Source organism: Macrosteles quadrilineatus, unplaced genomic scaffold, assembly GCF_028750875.1.
Source record: "Macrosteles quadrilineatus isolate MER2022 unplaced genomic scaffold, UCM_ALF_1.0 Scaffold_8__2_contigs__length_117827958, whole genome shotgun sequence".
Classification (NCBI taxonomy): domain Eukaryota; kingdom Metazoa; phylum Arthropoda; class Insecta; order Hemiptera; family Cicadellidae; genus Macrosteles; species Macrosteles quadrilineatus.
Genome location: NW_026542601.1, coordinates 82,298,894 through 82,316,718, shown reverse-complemented (window position 1 = coordinate 82,316,718; position 17,825 = coordinate 82,298,894). Strand labels below are relative to the sequence as shown.

Sequence of the window (17,825 nt, the reverse complement as noted above, 5' to 3'; positions counted from 1 at the left end):
TTCAGTACAGTAAAAACTGCATAAGAACAATAACATGGAAATAAGTGATAACACACAATAAAATTCAAGGACTACGATGTGGAATGAAAAACGGAATTAACCATAAAATTTTTAAACATAGACATATATGTTAAACAAATGTAACGAAACATTACATACACCAAATTACAATTCTAGCCTAAAATTTTTAAACAGTTTAAAGTCTGAAACTGTTTTATTTCCTGAAACACGTAGTATTTATAAGAGTGTTTTAATTCGCACTTGCTACAAAACAATCAGATATCCAATTATTTATTTTAAACACAGCTGATTGTCTAACAGGTTCACGGTTGTATAACAATGTTGCACGTGCAGATACATGCGTTTTTGACGATCGTTACTACGCTGTCTGCTTTGATGTATTCTTCCACTTGTTTAAAATTATAATCGAGTATATAGATTTATCAACATTAGTATTGCTGGAATATAAGTGAGGTTTTGGACTTCTGATTTGATTGATACATCTCCAACATTACTTTGATTGCTTTAGTGATGAGGTGGTTCGCAGTACAAACAAGATAACCATTAAAAACTTAGCAGTAAGCCCAACGAAGTACACCTTTACCCAGGTAAACGGTTTAGATTAACAATGATATTGTCTTAGCACTTCAAAAGTAGACATAATATGTGCAACTACAACTAGGATTGTATTCAAAGAGATCACAGTTATATACTCCCAGCTAACTTAGGTTGAACCAAAATTATATCCTCTCTAAGTTGTATCTGTGTCCGGCTAGTCCTATGACTATGAGAATTAAACTATTAGAACTAAAATAATTTGTTTAACAATACAATTCCTATAATTAATTCTTCTTCATGCCATTTTGTTTGGTATGGTAAACATTGGCGTATAAGAATAAATTTTGAAGATCACTCTATCGGCGCTACCTACCTATTATTTTCATTATTATATTTTTTAATTGTATACTGTTTAAATAATTGTATATTATTATATCATTTTTAACTACTATTATATTTTCAAATTGGCTACAATTTTTTAGTATGTGTCTATTTACGCCATTAACGTTTGACGTTTTGAAGGGAATGATTCAACTGCTGGTCTTGTTACAATCTAACGTCAACCTTTTGTTAGATTGGATCATTAATTCATAGCCCAATAACAAATGGCATCTAGGTCTAGAAACGATCCTACTAGTAATCGAAACAGCGACTCTCATGTTTGAAGGCAAGCCTAGGCCTACCGCACACGAGAGACTTTTTGTCGGCCGACTGTTGGCCATCAGTCTGGCTGTAGTCGGGTGGACAATCGAAAAGTCGTCAAGACTGTTTGGTCGTTGACTATGGGTGCGCACACGACACGACTGTTTAGTCGTCTTTCGAGTGTCGAAAGGATGTATTTGACAGAAACCGCTGTCATATGTGCGTTACTGACAAGATTTCGTGCAAGAAAACTTAAGAGAAAATACTGGGCGCATCTAATTTATAGTCCGAGAACCTTGAAAGGCCAGATTTACCTCTATACTCGGATTTGAAGAAATATCCGGACAAATTTTTCATGTGCTCATGAATGAGTGTTGATTTTTTTACCAATTGTTAATACCCCAGCTTCAAACACACATATAAAAACTGATAGTGTTTCAAAAACACTATCAGTTCAAATTCACACACACACATATATACTGTATAGGCTATATTTCTCCGTTAGCAAGATAAATCGAACAAAATTTTCCGATTTTGATGAAATTTAGTACAAACGTGTAAATCTACATGTATTTTATTCGAATGAGTTCGCAAACCAGCATGACTATGGGAACGGGGGTTTATGGGGGGTTTTATCGGTTAAAAATGGGGGGTTTTACGATAAAAACAAAAGATTCCGCAATTTCTTTAGAAAACATTTTGCAGAGCTTGAAAAACAAATAATTTAGCATGCTAATTGTTATCATAATGCTTACAGGGAAATCCCAAAATATTTAAATTTAAAATTGTCATGTAATTTATATGTAGAACAAGTAAACTGTTGTAGTTTGCTTGTTTATGGATGTATTTTGATCAATCTTGGCAAAACTATTTATTTTATACTCAGCTATTAATGTTTTACTAAAACACATCCTGAATACCCTCCCTGTAGCAGCAAACCTAGGTACTCGTTTATCCTAATTTATTGAAATAGATTTAATAATAAATTAAATCAGGCAAATGGGAATTCACTTAGTCTGCAGGTTTGCTGCAGCGGGGGTATTTTTTTATTATGATCAAATACTCTTTATAAAAAGTCTTTTTATAAAGAGGGGACCGTGCCTCAACTTCATCGATAAGTTTATCAACTTTCTCCCCCCAAAACACATGCACTGGTGGTTGTCGAAGCCAAAATAGTAACAATAACACACAAATAATAATACTTATCATAATAACAATAATAATACACATGATAACAACGCACTTGACTGTCAGACAGACAGACTTTTTAGTCGTCAGTGTGCGCGCTCAAACTTATCTCCGTGCCTTTATTAATAAGACACGACAGTTGAGTCGGGGAGCAGTCGGCGGGAAAATCGGTCAGCACCAAACTGCCCCGACAGTCTGCAGACAGTCTGCCGACTGTCTTGCTGCGGTCGGCCCGTGTGCGCGCTCAGATTTACCACTATGGGGCCGACTTTGACTCCCGACTACGACTAAATAGTCGGCCGACAAAAAGTCTCTCGTGTGCGGTAGGCCTAATAATCATCCGGCTACCCAGAAAATCGACATTGGAATATAATATCTAACTATACTACCTGATTTAATAGGGCGGATGTTTTTTATTCAAAGCCCGGACTTAAAAAGATGTACCATAAACCTGGGTTATAAAAACAAATCGACTTATTTATAAATTCTTTATATCCAAATTTCACACAATTCGTTGATCTACCATTCATTTTATAATGTAACCATTCAAATGTAATCTTAATGTTAAAATCTTGTCACAAAACTATCATCCATTTGTTGTCCCGGTATGAAAGCTTCTTCGGCGCCCGTTTCACAATTTGGCCGACAATCCCGAGCAAGGTCCCTTTGACCTGTTTCATGCCCTTACACAAGGAATGTCCCACTTTTGGGAAACGGTCCAGCGCCGTTTCATCAGACAACAGACTAAATATATCGCAACACAATGTGCGACTCATACAAGATGTGCCCACCAGACGATTGTTGTTGGTCGGTAATTCTACTTACTAACTTCCTAGGATTCCCATGAAAATTTCAATAATATTGAAACGAATTTCAATATTGTAATTTTTGATACGTCTTTTTTAGCAAAAAATTTATTACTGAAATATTTTGTAAAAGTTTTGTACATGAAAATTACGCATATAGCTATTCCCATTGTTATTAATCAAAAGTTCTTAGCTTTATTTTCTGGGATAGCCAACGTTTTTATTTCGTATAACATTTTATATTCGAATAATTAACCAACCATGGGTTTTTTTAGGGCACCCGAATTCCATTAACCAAATAAAACAACCCTTACTGCTTTTTTAAATATTTTTTAAACATTGATTTGAGATGTTATGTAAGGTATTGAACATAATTACATGATTTTGATTGTTATTAATTCATTTTATTCTACGTCATCTACGGCTGTGCCGAATAACTGGATGCAAGAAAACATTTTATATTCAATGGTAAATATAACCAATAATTAATATTTATTTTTTAAACTGACATTGCTGAATTATGCTATACGTTTTTTCTAACTTTTCTGATCTCAGAAAGGTCAGAAAATTTAAGTTGAACTGATGTACTGATATGCCACTATTAGGTTACTATGACAAATTTTTTGCTCTAAGTATTAACAACGGCGTAATTTTTGGAGATGATTAAATTATTTTCATCGTTGTTTATCTGAGCAATATGACACGTTTCGACATGCCTGCCAAGCCTACTGGAATAATCGACCTTGGCTGTGATGACATTGGACCACGCTGTTACGACTAGTGTTACGTACTCTACAGGGTGTACCGAAGATAACTTGCAAATTACTCTTTGAGTCAGAGTAGTAACCCGAAAAGCAGAATTGCTTTTTTTGACAACAGTTATTGCAGAGTGTAACTTGTACATTACAAACAGGCTACTAAGTAATATTGAGAATAAAAATCAATAGTCTCTTGCTAGTTTTTTGGATGATGGAAACTAGTAAGTAGACACAACTGAAAAATCGCTTCCAAATTATATTTAATCGAACAAAAATTTCGTTAAATTAACTTCAATGTAAATAGTGTAAATTTAATATGTATGTGAAAATGCATTTGAAGTGATTATCCAGAAATGGGCTGCAATCAAGGATTTGGTAATGGCATACTTTGGGTTTGTGGCATTTTCACTCAGATGAAATACATTGGTGATTTGGCGGGATTTGAACTCAAGACCCCAGGGACTGAAGTCCCACTCTCTACCAATAGACCAGCTCGCTCCCCAATGTGTGTAAAATAAAGCTGTTTAGGAAATCTAAAGCTTGTTAGACAAAATTAAAACCATTTCATTGATAAAAAAAATATATTTGTACAAATATCACGACACAAAACTCGTAGTATACAATCTCGATAACCTTTAAAATTACACTAACGTTTCTGTAATATTCCTCACAGACTTCAACCACAAGTGCGTTCTAACTGAAGAAACCGATGCCTCATTCAGCTTGAAGTATCCACTGTGAAACTTGATAAATGTTTAGCAATGTTTACACCGCAATAGTCCGCTCTATGTTTACCAATGTCAACGGTTTGTTGTATTCGCGCAACATAAACTGACGAATTGCTGTTTCCTTCTTGCCTTTGTTTTATCTCGTATACACTTGCAGTTTTCCTCGTTGTAGACGCTTTTAGACGACTGGTGTGTAAGAGTTAACAATGATTTACAGTAGATGTTCTGGTACGAAGTGCTGACTCTTTAAAACATCGTGTTCTTGGAAACCAAGGTGAGATTCGGTGTGAAAGAATGAATCGATACTATTGGTGTACGTTGGTCAAGAACCGTAAACATGTGGTTTGGAGTAGATACAAAGAAAAAACTGGATTGTGTATTTTGTTGATAAAATGTATGTACTGTAGCAAGGCGTAGCCTTTGACTGTAGATAGGGAAATGTATTATGCAAACTTGAGCTGTATTTTCTGAAGTAATTTATTTAAATGTTTTCATTATACTAAAATTTGCAACATTTACATCAGATTTGTTGAAACACAATTTAAAAATTGTATGATATATTGTATATAAACCCTAAAATATAATTTGTTTTGGAACAGCTGTTTGGTTCAAATAACATTAATTTGAAAAAAAGAACTGGTCATATATTAAAGTAATATAAAAAGTTAACACGCTAGTAAAGCTAGTGACGTAATTGTCTATGTTTATTATACATAACGTTATCAGTTCTAATATCCTTGATAATTACCCTCCCTCATTGAATCAATGTACATCGTAATTTCCCATATTAGTTTATTTAAACTATAATATATTTATAGTTTAAATAAAACTGATATTTTGTCGAGATCAGTGCCCTCAAACGTACTGAACACACGCCAAACAACTTTTTTTAGATTTCATAAAAGAATGGGTTGTCTAATTGCAGTATCCTAGGTAAATTTTGACGTTGTGTTCAATCTATGTCCTCAATCTGTTTATCTTTGGATAAAACCTGGCTGAGGTTGTGGTGGTAATTTAAATCGTAATTCATGATTATTCTTGATCTCTTTTTTTATAACATTAATATTTCCAGGCATAATCCAAACAAAGCTTAAGCAGACAAACATTAATTGTAAAATAAAAAGCTACAAAGATGAATTGAAACATGTAAACATTGTTATTTTTCTACTCTTTACTTAAATAGTCGAGCAGTGAAATAGTTTGCAAATCCTTTTCTATTAAGACTCGTGTACAGAGCCTTTATTTGTGTACAGCAATGGTCTTACTTATCTCTACTAATCTTACTTATTTCCTATAATCAAATCATAGTAAAAATTAGAGTAAATAAAATAACCTCATAGTTCTATAGAATATTTTTAACTTTAACCAGCTATTAGTTACAAATCAAAGATTACAACGATTGCTTAAAAAAAAATTTTACATCCTAGTGTTTGACTATGTATATTTAATTGAGCGGAGCGAGCGAAGCGAGCGAAGCTCTTTGGGATCAACTTCAATGCAAACAATATAACACCATCACTCAATAACGGCTGAACACATTTCAGCCAAACTTAACAAGACTACTTAGACTAATAATGAGATGGTTTGTAAACAAACAAATTTCAATTAGATAATGCTAATGCAATTTAAAACGAACTTAAAATTTCAAATTTTTAACATTGGGCTTATGGGACTAAAGTAGCTATGACAGTTTTTTTGTTTACAAGAAAAATGTAAACAAGAAAATCATAAGGTATTTCTGAACTTTCTATACTTTTCTTTTAAACGTTTTTAAACCATTCCTATGATTTTAATAAACGAGAAAATGCCGTTAAAACTTTTTTTTAAGGCGAGGAATTCACTGAAAATCGAGAAAATATACGGAACTACTTTCTCAATGCGCGGAGCATAAACAAGGAGCGGAGGGATACGGACCGGTGACTACTTTCTTGGGAACCTATTTGTGTTGCCAGCTGATTAGAAACAGCCAATGTTAGAAATCAGGATTTAATAAGCGATATATCGAACCGCATCGAAATCGGTATTTAATCCGATAATACATCATAGGTTATATTATGTTGAATTACATCGACGTAAAGTAAGTTATTACACTTATTGATAAAACGCAGATTGAACACTGATCTAATTTAGGCATGTGGGGAGGTAGGTCGGGGTTTATGAGTATTCGTGACTACATTAAGTGTTTTGAAGTAAGGTTAGATTAGGAAGGTAAATTGTACGTTATAGCATAGGGCATAGACTAACCAACATGTTTTATCTATGGTTATAGGTAGGTGATCGGGTTGTTTATTTGTGTTGCACCATATAATTTTTATCTTTTTTATCTAAAAATGTAAACAAGAGAATCATAAGGTATTTCTGAACTTTCTATATTTACTTTTCTTTTAAACGTTTTTAAACCATTCCTATGATTTTAATAAACAAGAAAATCTCGTTCGTTATAATTTAATCTACTTTTGCAAGAGGTAGCCTATCTGAATCACAACAAGATGTAGTCAAGAGGTAAATTATTATAATTTTAATCAATAAAACAAGCATTAGTACATATATTGTTTTTTTTTTATTTAGTTAGTTACACAAATATTAAAACAAGTTTTCTCCGCTCAACTGGCTTTCACCGCTCTGAAAGCAATCCTAGTTAACCTGTCATCCTCTTACAGAAGAATTGAACGTATCAATGATTAGTATTACACATAGTATAAATAAGTCAACCCTAAGTATGTCTTTACATTTTTATCCAAATGCTGAATTTGTGTCACAAACGCTGAATGTTTACAGCTGTTGTATTAAACAAATTATTTTATACCAAAAGGTAGTTTAGAATGTTAGCGTCGGCTGCTAGACTTTAAAAAAAATGAAAACCTAATTTCTAAGAAACTGGGACCCTAAACTAAAATTATGGCTTCGACATTCCCTAGTTCTCAAAGTTCAACACAAAAATCATGAAAATCCGTCGAGTGGTTGATTCATTTCAATTCATCGTGTAATAAAAAACCCTGCCACGTTTTAATATATTTGATGATTGCCCCTCTATCATAAGCTTTAAAATGGTGCCGCAATCGTAAAAATCTGTTAAGTAGGTGGGAAAAGGATTTTACAGGGAAAACCTCATTGTATTAAATAGATTACTTCTCCGTGTTGACCGAATCAAACACTGTTCCACTGACCTCTCATCGGATGCATACATTGACAGTGGGGTTTAACTAGGAACAGGTCAACAAACATTTATTTTCACCTGCTTGTTCAAGTAGGTCACAGATCTGATACATTTGACCTGATACGTTCAAATAAATCATCCAAGCTTCACCCCCCTTGCCATACTCCCCAATCTCTCTCTCTCTCACTCTCTTTCCTTCTTCCCCTACCGCCGGTGATGGGTGGAATGTCCCCAACATTCTAAACTTATCAACGATTGACATGTTCAATGACTTTTCACTTCGTGATTAAAAACTGTCCAAAAATGTTTAGAGTGAAAGATGAAATTTTCCAAACTCTAAATAGGTTTTAACGTTCTACTAAGTGTTTTTATTGAAATTTGTAAATGTTTTAGATTAAAAGAGGAAATATAATACAAACCAGCTGCTATTTAAATTTTAAAAGTCACAAATGATAGGAAGGAAACCTTATTTTCAAAATAATGTACTTTAAGAATTTATTAAATGAATTTATTTTTTTGTTTATGTCTTGTTAGGAAGACCTGATACATCAGCTTTGAATACTTCATTATTATATGTACTCTGTTCACAAAATTTAGGTTGTTCGAGGGGAAGTTCCCTACAACTTGTTGTGTGCTTAATGTATACTAGCTGTGTGCCCGTTCTACGCACGGGGATCTTATCATAGTCAGTTAAAACCTCTGTTACAACCACCCACTGCAGTTGTGATTTTTAACTTTACACTTTACACAACCACCATTGAAGCGCTGTCAATGAGTGGAACCTTGTTTCTAAGCTATTGGCGACGATCATTAATAAATTTAAGTATCCCAGCCGTATACAACACTGATTCAATGTCTTCTTTCTGGTTATCAAAACTCCAGAACAATTTTATACACAAAGAATCTCTGGTTCCTGACCTGGATGATGCCTAGTTATTTAATGTAATTTACGGTTACACTATATTATTCCACTTGCGATTAATTAAATCCTTTACAGTATGTAAGAAAAACGTTTTTAATCTCACTTGGATGGGATTTGCCTTCAAACGTGATCGGAAATGGTTGCGGTATTTGTAAACAACATTTGTAAACATATCAGTGACAGCTAGAAAAAATAATCTTGATCCGAACAGCTGTTCGTTATTTCATAGATGATTATGTGATAAAAATTAGACGAAAACTTGACAAAAATCGCACAAAATTGCATTTTTGAACGTCTGTAAGTAGTGAGGCCATATTTTAATGGCTAAAGACACTCTCGCCAATCCAGTGAATACATTAAAATGACTTGGATCTTGATAGGTACTCTCGTTTTCCTGGAGAAGATTGCGTAAAATGCCATCTTGAGTGTTACAGACAGACAGACAGAAATTTAGATGAGACTTGTTTCGGCCTCTTTAATGTATAAAACGTAAAAATAACCTAAAAATTTATGATTCTGAGCAATGTACAGACAAAACTCTAATTTTATTTATATAAATTGTTTAATCAGCTGTTGAGCTATTATTTTAAAGAAAGGCCCAGTGTAGGGGGTGGGGGGGGTACAATCGCCTAAATCTTGTGAATGGAGTATAGATCGTAAGACTTTGAATGTTTTTAAAACCCAAAGCACACACGTTGCATCGTCGATAAAAAATAATCTAGGACAAATTTAAGAAAATTCAGTGTGACAAAAAAATTACATTTCACTCAAAGGTCGTAGACTATCTTGCTGTTAGTGTGCAAACAATAAAACGATCTTTGTAATGACAGACTGTTGTTTTATTTACACAATTGGCAACAACTCCTCAACTTTCCAGGTCATCACTTGACCCACATCTTAGACATCTGATGTCTAACTGGCAGAGCTACATGTTCTAGTTAGTGGCTTACATACGTTGGAACAAATATGGGATGTATATCAAACCATAGACTGACCAACACAAGTAGACTTCTCATCCCATTGTACATTTTGAAGTTCCTTTTTTGTGTCTAGTTCATGTCCGGTGATACTATTTTCTAGTGTCGACGACATTTTGTTTATTTTTTTAAGAGTTAGTTTAATGATTTGTGTTTTACTGTTTGGTTATATAACTAAAGGATAAGTTTTTGTTTATGACTTTTATTTATGGAAGACCACTTGGTCTGGTGACTATAGGAAATAGTCATTTGTGTAACTAGCTGGTGAAGTAGCACTTTACTGTACACGAGAGAAATGTTTATGCACGAGCCGTAGGCGAGTGTGAAACGTTTCTCGAGTGCAGCAAGGGCAGTTTGCACTCACGTTACACATTATATTATCCTACAGTTACTATAAAGCATATGAATAATTAGTCTTTCAAACACTGTACAACAAGATTTTAGGTTAAATCCAAACATTGAACTAAATGGGAAGCGCTGCACCAGCTGATTTTACTCTTAATATCTTTAAGTGTTGCCAACTTAGTTTCAAGCGTACACGTATTACCGGTACGTGCCTAATAAAAGCACGATGTTTTGTGTTGTTTGGTTGGAATACTGGTGTGCGGTAAAAAAGTATTGTATGGCAAAAGTAAAAAATGTACGGCAAAAGTAAGTAGATGCAGCAATTAGCAACTTTCTGTACTATAATCAGGCAAGGAAGGCCACTTTGTCAGGTGACTGTAGGAAAATCATTTGCTACGCACCATAAAGCTTCCTATAGGCTATTCATTAACTTAGGCCTACAAAATTCCTTTGGCTACTAAGTTAGCCCACATTGAACTGAAAGTCATTTTCTTTCTAATAAAGATAATTCCTAATTTGTGTTTTGTTTCTATCTAATAAGGTAAGTCTTTGTCTTAATCTTATAATTATGAATTATTTTAAGAATAAATAGATTTGGTAAGTTACAATATAAAATTTATTAATGAAATACAAATATAAGATAAGTTATTGGTTGAATTTAGTTACAGGGTAAGTTAACAATGGTAAATTTTCAAAATGGTGGGGGTTCCAAAGTGGATCAAAAGATTCTAGGCTTATATTGGGCTGGTTTCTTCTAAAGTACACTAATCCTATACTCTAATACGAGCAATGTTTGCCTGTATGTATGTATGTATGCTTGCTTGCACAAAGATCTCGAAAACGGCTCCGACGATTTTCTTCAAATTTTGTAAATAGTTTATTTTTAGCCTAAAAACAAGTTTACTGCAGTTATAACTGCCAACAAAAATCTAATTACGTGGAAAAATGAAACTGAAAGTCACATTTTTTTAACATTAGTCTAATCGGTTGCTAAGTAACCATGTTGGTTGAATGAAATAACAAGGAAAAAGTAAACAAAAGACTAGTAAGTTGTAACACATGTGTTCATAAAGGCATCTACCCACAGTGTAGTAGAAATTATAAAATACAGTTCAAAAGCAAAAACATCACTTGTTACTATTGAGCAATGATTATACTGAAGCTTATTCGATACATTGTAGGAAATGTTAACTTAGCAGTGCGGAGTGTGGGATCTATTATTACAATTAGATTAAGGTAGATTTCCCATCCTTATGGAACAGCTGAATCCAATTTTATTGTTAGTTCTGTCCGTCTTCTGTAGATGTCGTGCTTTGTTTACAATTTGTTTCTTGTTATTTCAGTAATTTAAAACCTCGTTTAACCAAATACAGATATTTAATCATAAACGATAACTCGTTCACTATCTTACCGTACTATATTACTATATTACTATCGTTGGCTATATAACCAAAACAGTGAGACACAAATAATGAGAAACTAACCAAAAAATAATATAAACAAATTGTAAACAAAACACGACATCTACAGAAAACCAGACAGAACTAACAATAAAAGTGGCTTCAGCTGTTCCATAAGGATGGTAAGGTATCTGCAATCCTAGAATGCTATGGGAAGGTAAGGAAACAGGTCCGCGACATAGGAAGTGGTGAAGGAAGTAGTCAATGCAAGCTATCCTGAGTGCGGGAACTGTTTATGACAAATAGATTAAAGTATCTGCAATTATAAAATGCTAAGGGAAGGTAAGGAAACAGGCCCGTGACGTAGGAAGTGGTAAAGGAAATAGTAAAGGTGACCGGGACGGAGTGTGGGAACTGTTTATGACGATTAGATTAAGGTATACCCAATCCTAAAATGCTATGGGAAGGGAGGGAAACAGAGGTCCGCGACGTAGGAAGTGGTGAAGGAATTAGTAAAGGCGAGTAGTCCGGAGTGTGGTAACTGTTTATGACGATTAGATTAAGGTATCTGCAATCCTAAAATGCTATGGGAAGGGAGGGAAACAGGTCCGCGACGAAGGAAGTGGTGAAGGCAGTAGTAAAGACGAGCAGTCCGGAGTTTGGGAACTGTTAATGACAATTAGATTAAGGTATCTACAATCTTAAAATGCTATGGGAAGGGAGGAAAACAGGTCTGAGACGTAGGAAGTGGTGAAGGAAGAAGAAGGGCGAGCAGTCCGGAGTGTGGGAACTGTTAATGACAATTAGATTAAGGTATCTACAATCTTAAAATGCTATGGGAAGGGAGGAAAACAGGTCTGAGACGTAGGAAGTGGTGAAGGAAGTAGTGAATGCGAGCAGTCCGGAGTGTGGGAACTGGAAACCAATTGTAACAGTTATATTTATGTATCTGAAATTGAAATACTGAAATGCTATGAGAAGGGATGGAAACATGTCCAAGACATAGGAAATGGTGAAAGAAGTAGTAAATGCTAGCAGTGCGGGGTGTGGGAAATGTTTGTGGCAATCAGATTAATGTATTTATAATACTAAAATGCTATGGAAAGAGATGAAAATAGTTCCACGGCGTAGGAAGTAGTAAAGTTTAGCATCGCAGATTGTGGGAACTGGGAACCGTTTGTGGCAGATAGATTAATGTATCTGTAATTCTTAAATGCTATGATAAGGGAAGTAAACAGGTCCATGACGTAGGAAATGGTGAAGGAATGTAAATGCTGGCATCGCAGAGTGGGGGAATGATTTTCCCCGAGCAAAGCTCGGTCCCCAGGTACTTAATATTTAAATAGGCTATGAGCTCTTAATCCAGGGAGGGGTGGTCGTGCCGGTTCGAATGATATATTAGGCTTCTTTAAAATGCAAATAATTTAATTTAGTTATTGTTCTGAAATAAGTTAAGCTAGGTTCATGATGCTATTAATATAGGCTAATAATGTTAATGTCCAAAGAAAGATTCCAAATGGTTTCACTGAATTTAATGAAATAAAATAGAATTTGAAGATTAAATTTTGAATAAAAGTTCAATTTGAAATATGTATATCTTGATGAGTTGAGTTTTTGGGCCTAGTAGGCTGTACTGATTAAATGTCCAATGAAGATTAAATTTGTCCTTAGTTAAATAAGATGGATGATGGTTACCAAATTTGGAGTGTCTGTCTTCTTATAGCCTAAATTGGTACTCTTCAATGCACTTGTCCAATACTTTTGGATGATGAGAAATTTAAAATATAGGTTTTACTTTGGGATTATAAATTTTAGTTTAAATCAAACACAATTTCCAATAGAATGATGTTCACACTGTGAAGAGTTGGCAGGATCTGGGGAGAGGCAATGGTAGAAGCTCAGGAAGTCCATGTCCATTGTTGCAATGATGCACAGCTGGTTAAATTTACATGAATGACACTTGCCACAGTAATTTTGATTTTCTTTGGATAATTTTGAAAAATAATACTATATTTAAGATGTTATTACTATATTGCAATTTTCTTACAATTATATATTATTCTAAATAAATGATTATTGTTGGTTTTTGATGAGTACTTAATAGGTATGGAGAGAATTTGCATAAATATTTTATTGTAACATGAAATAGGATGATGTTTCTGTGGGGTGATGGGATATTATATAACATTGAACAAAATTGGATAAAATAACACATTAACAAGGGGAACAAATTAAATAACTGATAACACATTATCAGGGGCATTAACAGACATTGTGAGAGAAAATATACAAAATAAAAGAGAAATTAATGTTAATGATGAATGAATGACATGTAATATTACAAATTATCCCCACAGAAATCTGTATGCTATGAAATGAAATACAGATTTCGACAAAATATGAAATGGAATCATGAATCATTAATATGAATGATACTTACAGATAGGTATGAATAACATTAAATGATTGATTTTCTGGATGATAGAACATTGGGTGATAATACAATAAAATTATAATATAAATTAACAAATGTGTAGGACAATAACATTAAAAGGGGGAAAATAGAATAGAGTGTTCATGGCCTGGCATGGGAAGAAAGGGATATTATGGCTGTTGTTCCATACTGTTCAATATCAAATAACTGTATTGTTTCTTTGTTATTAAGGAGATCACAGTTTATTAGTAAGTGAGTATTGTTTATAAACTTTATCACCTGGGTATCAGTTTATGGAAAACACAATTTATGGGGTCACGCACTCGCGATTAAGGTCCATGGCACAATTTGGTTAGAGATGATGATGCACAAAAGTCTGTTGATGGATGAAACACATTATGAAATTTATTGATATAGAATGTCTTCGAGGGTAGGGTCATCATTATCTATCTCGTCGATCACAGCTTCTATTGCTCGGGTTGGTTCCAAATATTTCTTGAGGGCTGATATATGGTAGGGGCCGTATAAAACATCTTCATCTTCTTTCGCTGATATTTATTTAATAAAATGCTTAATTTTCACGTTCTTCTGCGGTTATGTGCGTATTTGTTGCTAGGGAATTATCAATTTCTTCTTGGGTTAATGTTTCATCTTCGATTGGATCTGTTTTTCTATTTTTGAAGTTATTTATTGTGCTGTTTAATTTATTATATATTGGATCATCGTGATATACATCAAACGTTTCATCATTAAAATATTCATTATTTGGCCTATGGCTATCATTAATTATTAAGTGACATATTTGTCCCTCTTGGTTGCACATACAAAACTTCAAAGTAACATTGTGATTATTTATCTGCATATCTATTTCATTTGTGTTGAAATTCAGATCCATTTTAAGATTAGACAAAACATCTACTCCTAGTATTATAGGTTTTATTAGATTTGGTACAATAAGATATTCCAATGGCAAGGTGTGTTCTGCAATTGTAGTGGGAACGTAAATAATTCGAGAGACTCTTTTAGATCGCTCATTTGTAGCAGTTTTGATTACTGTGTTATTAACTGGAAATTCTTCAAATGGTGAAATTTTGGATTTGTTTTCATTGAACCAGGATTCTGATATACAAGTTATTGATGAACCAGTGTCGACTAATGCGTTTACTCTAATATTATTAAGTTTGATGCTAATTTCTGGGCAACTTATTTGAGTGAAATTTGGAGATTGATTATTTTCTGAATCATTTTCTAATAAGAAGTTCTTATCGCACATTATACTTTGGGATTGAAGATGATTTATTTCATTACCGAGAATTTCATAAATAGGCGCTGTAATTTTAGAGTTAACTAATGATAATTGACCCTCTCGGTTGTCGCTTACAGCGCCGAACCGTTTTCCTGTATATTTGGTGCAGGATGAGTTTGTGGATCGTAACTGTGTGATGATTGGTTATTTGGAGGAGCACTTGGCACGTAGTTATTTTGTCTTATTACTGCGCAGAGCTGAGCTTGTTCTTGGGTTGGGTGGTTTCTGTAGGTCCGTTGGTTGTTGTCACCGTTACGTGGAGGATATCTGTCTCGTTGATATGGTTTATTTTCATGGTTTCGGTCGTAAGTAGGATGATTGTGGTTAGGACGGTAATTTTGATGATTTGGATAACTTCTGTATTGGTGATTGCTATTGTATGGATTGTTGTGATGTGAAGGTATCTTGGGTTGGTACGCTCTCTGATTCTCGTAGCGGCCGTTTTGATGATAGGTGTGTGGTTGTTGATTTGGAGTTGTCGGTCGGTTGTTGAATGAGCTGTTGTGATTCTGGTTGTTGGTACGTGTCTTCTTCGGTCCTTCTTTGAGATCTTCACGTTGTAGAAGTCTTTCTAAGGCACGTACGGTGGTGATGTTCTGTACATTGATGCAGTCTTGTACGATGGAGTCAAATCTCTCTGCCATCAATGTCACAATTTCTTCTTCGGTTAGGCCAGGGCTCATAGATTGGAGTGAAATTACACGTTCTGTAAGGTATTCACTGCGGCTGAGGGTACCATTTGACCGGTATTTTTCTGATTCGATTTTGGCTCTTAAGCTGCGTTGTACTTCTCTTGACCAGTATTTAGCTTCAAATTCGTTGGAAAATTGTTCCCAGGAACTTAAGTCAGTCTTTACAAGTTGTAGCCATCTTGAGGCGGGACCTTCGAATGAAGTTTCTAGCAGGTCTTTGAGATATTCAATCGGGTCATAATTGCTGTTTCGCTCAAGTCCTCTGTCGTAATATCTTTTCAATTTATTAAGATATTCTTTTGGGTTGCCACTTCGGCCGTTGAATTTTGGTATTTGTCGGTCTTTCTCTTCATTTCCATTGCATATAATTTTGATTGGGCCTTGGAAGTTTTCAAATGTTTTGCTCTGTTTGAGGGTTTCCACTTCTTGTTCACATTTAGTCAGATTTTGATTTAAACTTTGGATTTCAGCTTGCTGAGATTCTAAAGTTTTGTTTTGGATGGTGAGTTTTGGGAGAATTTCGTTTTGTATGATGGCCAAATTAGCTTTAGAATTCTGTTCGGATTCTTGCCTGGTTCGTTGAGAAAGTTCTTCAATTTTTTGGTCAAAATTCTGTTCATGCATTACCAATTGTGTTTTGACAGCAGATAGGATGTCATTTTGTCTCTGTTGATTTTTATTATCAGATATTGATTGTTGTTGTGTAAGATTATCAATGACGAATTGTCGCATTTGATCTTGTGATTCATCAATTTTTTGTGTGAGTTTTTCATTAAGTTTAATCATTTCCTCAGCTTGTGTTGTCTGAGTGATCTTAATTGAGTTAATTTCGACCTGGAATTTACTTTGACTTTCACGATTTTCTAAAATATGAGTTTCTAGTGCATTTCGGCAAGCTTGAATTTCTAGGCTATTAGCATCAATTTTATCATTGAAGCTTTGAGTGAGTTCAACTTTTAATTCATTAAGTTTGCTGTTGATTTTATTATTAATTTCTGCTTTAATTTCCGTATTTGATTCGTTAATTTTGTTGCTCAATTTAGTATCTAGTTTAGTCATGAGAGCAATTAAAGTATTAATATCTGATGGTGCAATTAGTGCTGACGTGACAGTAGTATTTGTTGTCGCTGTTTCACCGACAGTGACGCTAGGATTGTCAAGTCGTTGCCGTGTTGGTAGGTCTAGGTGACGTTCGTCGTCGTCGGCTATATTCGGTAACGATCGGCTGTGTTCGGGTGCGGGTGTCTGAGTTATTGATCCGCTAATGTGACCTTGGCTATCACCTGGCATTTTGGAAACATTCAGACTTTGTTTACTAGACAGTTCAGTGGCAACATTTGCAAACAGGCTTGTAGGAATGGGAATACTATTGTCTGATTGGTCCATGGACTCGTTGTTTTCTTCCTCTGTGTGTTCTGATGTCTGTTGTGGATGTGTTTTTTGTTCTGTGTCCGTGCATGTGATGTCATCAAGATGGCGACTTTCTTCTTCAATCTCGCTCTCGCTGTCAGTTTGAGTGTTGTATTCGTAATTCGGATTTAGGTTAGAATTTTTCCGGTTGGGTCTTAAATTATATCCTTTCTCGGCCATGATTAATTATTGTACTAATTATGCAAATTGTGCGTGATTAATTAATGTTTTGTATAACGGCTTTGTGTTGTTATTGGGGTTAGGGAATGTTAATTACGGGACGTACAGTACAATAGGCTATGGGTTCTTACGATCTAGTACAACTTAAGGTTAACTTAGCTTAAATCGAAAATTGCAATATTTTATGACTACCGTAATATATCATTCGAAAGCCGACACGTTGGGTCGCCAAATTTGCTACGCACCATAAAGCTTCCTATAGGCTATTCATTAACTTAGGCCTACAAAATTCCTTTGGCTACTAAGTTAGCCCACATTGAAC

General features: G+C 34.5%; 1 protein-coding gene across 1 annotated transcript; it reads right to left on the bottom strand.

Annotated features, from left to right (window-relative positions):
• Positions 1–15,292: 15,292 nt before the first annotated feature.
• On the bottom strand, positions 15,293–17,503 carry LOC129000511 (uncharacterized). Its single transcript, XM_054427474.1, has one exon. The coding sequence runs from the start codon at positions 17,501–17,503 to the stop codon at positions 15,293–15,295; it is 2,211 nt and encodes a 736-aa protein (XP_054283449.1).
• Positions 17,504–17,825: the final 322 nt, after the last annotated feature.

What these genes read in the sequence shown, in the direction of transcription:
- LOC129000511 (XM_054427474.1), bottom strand. Translation starts at nt 17,503, where the DNA reads ATGGCCGAGAAAGGATATAATTTAAGACCCAACCGGAAAAATTCTAAC.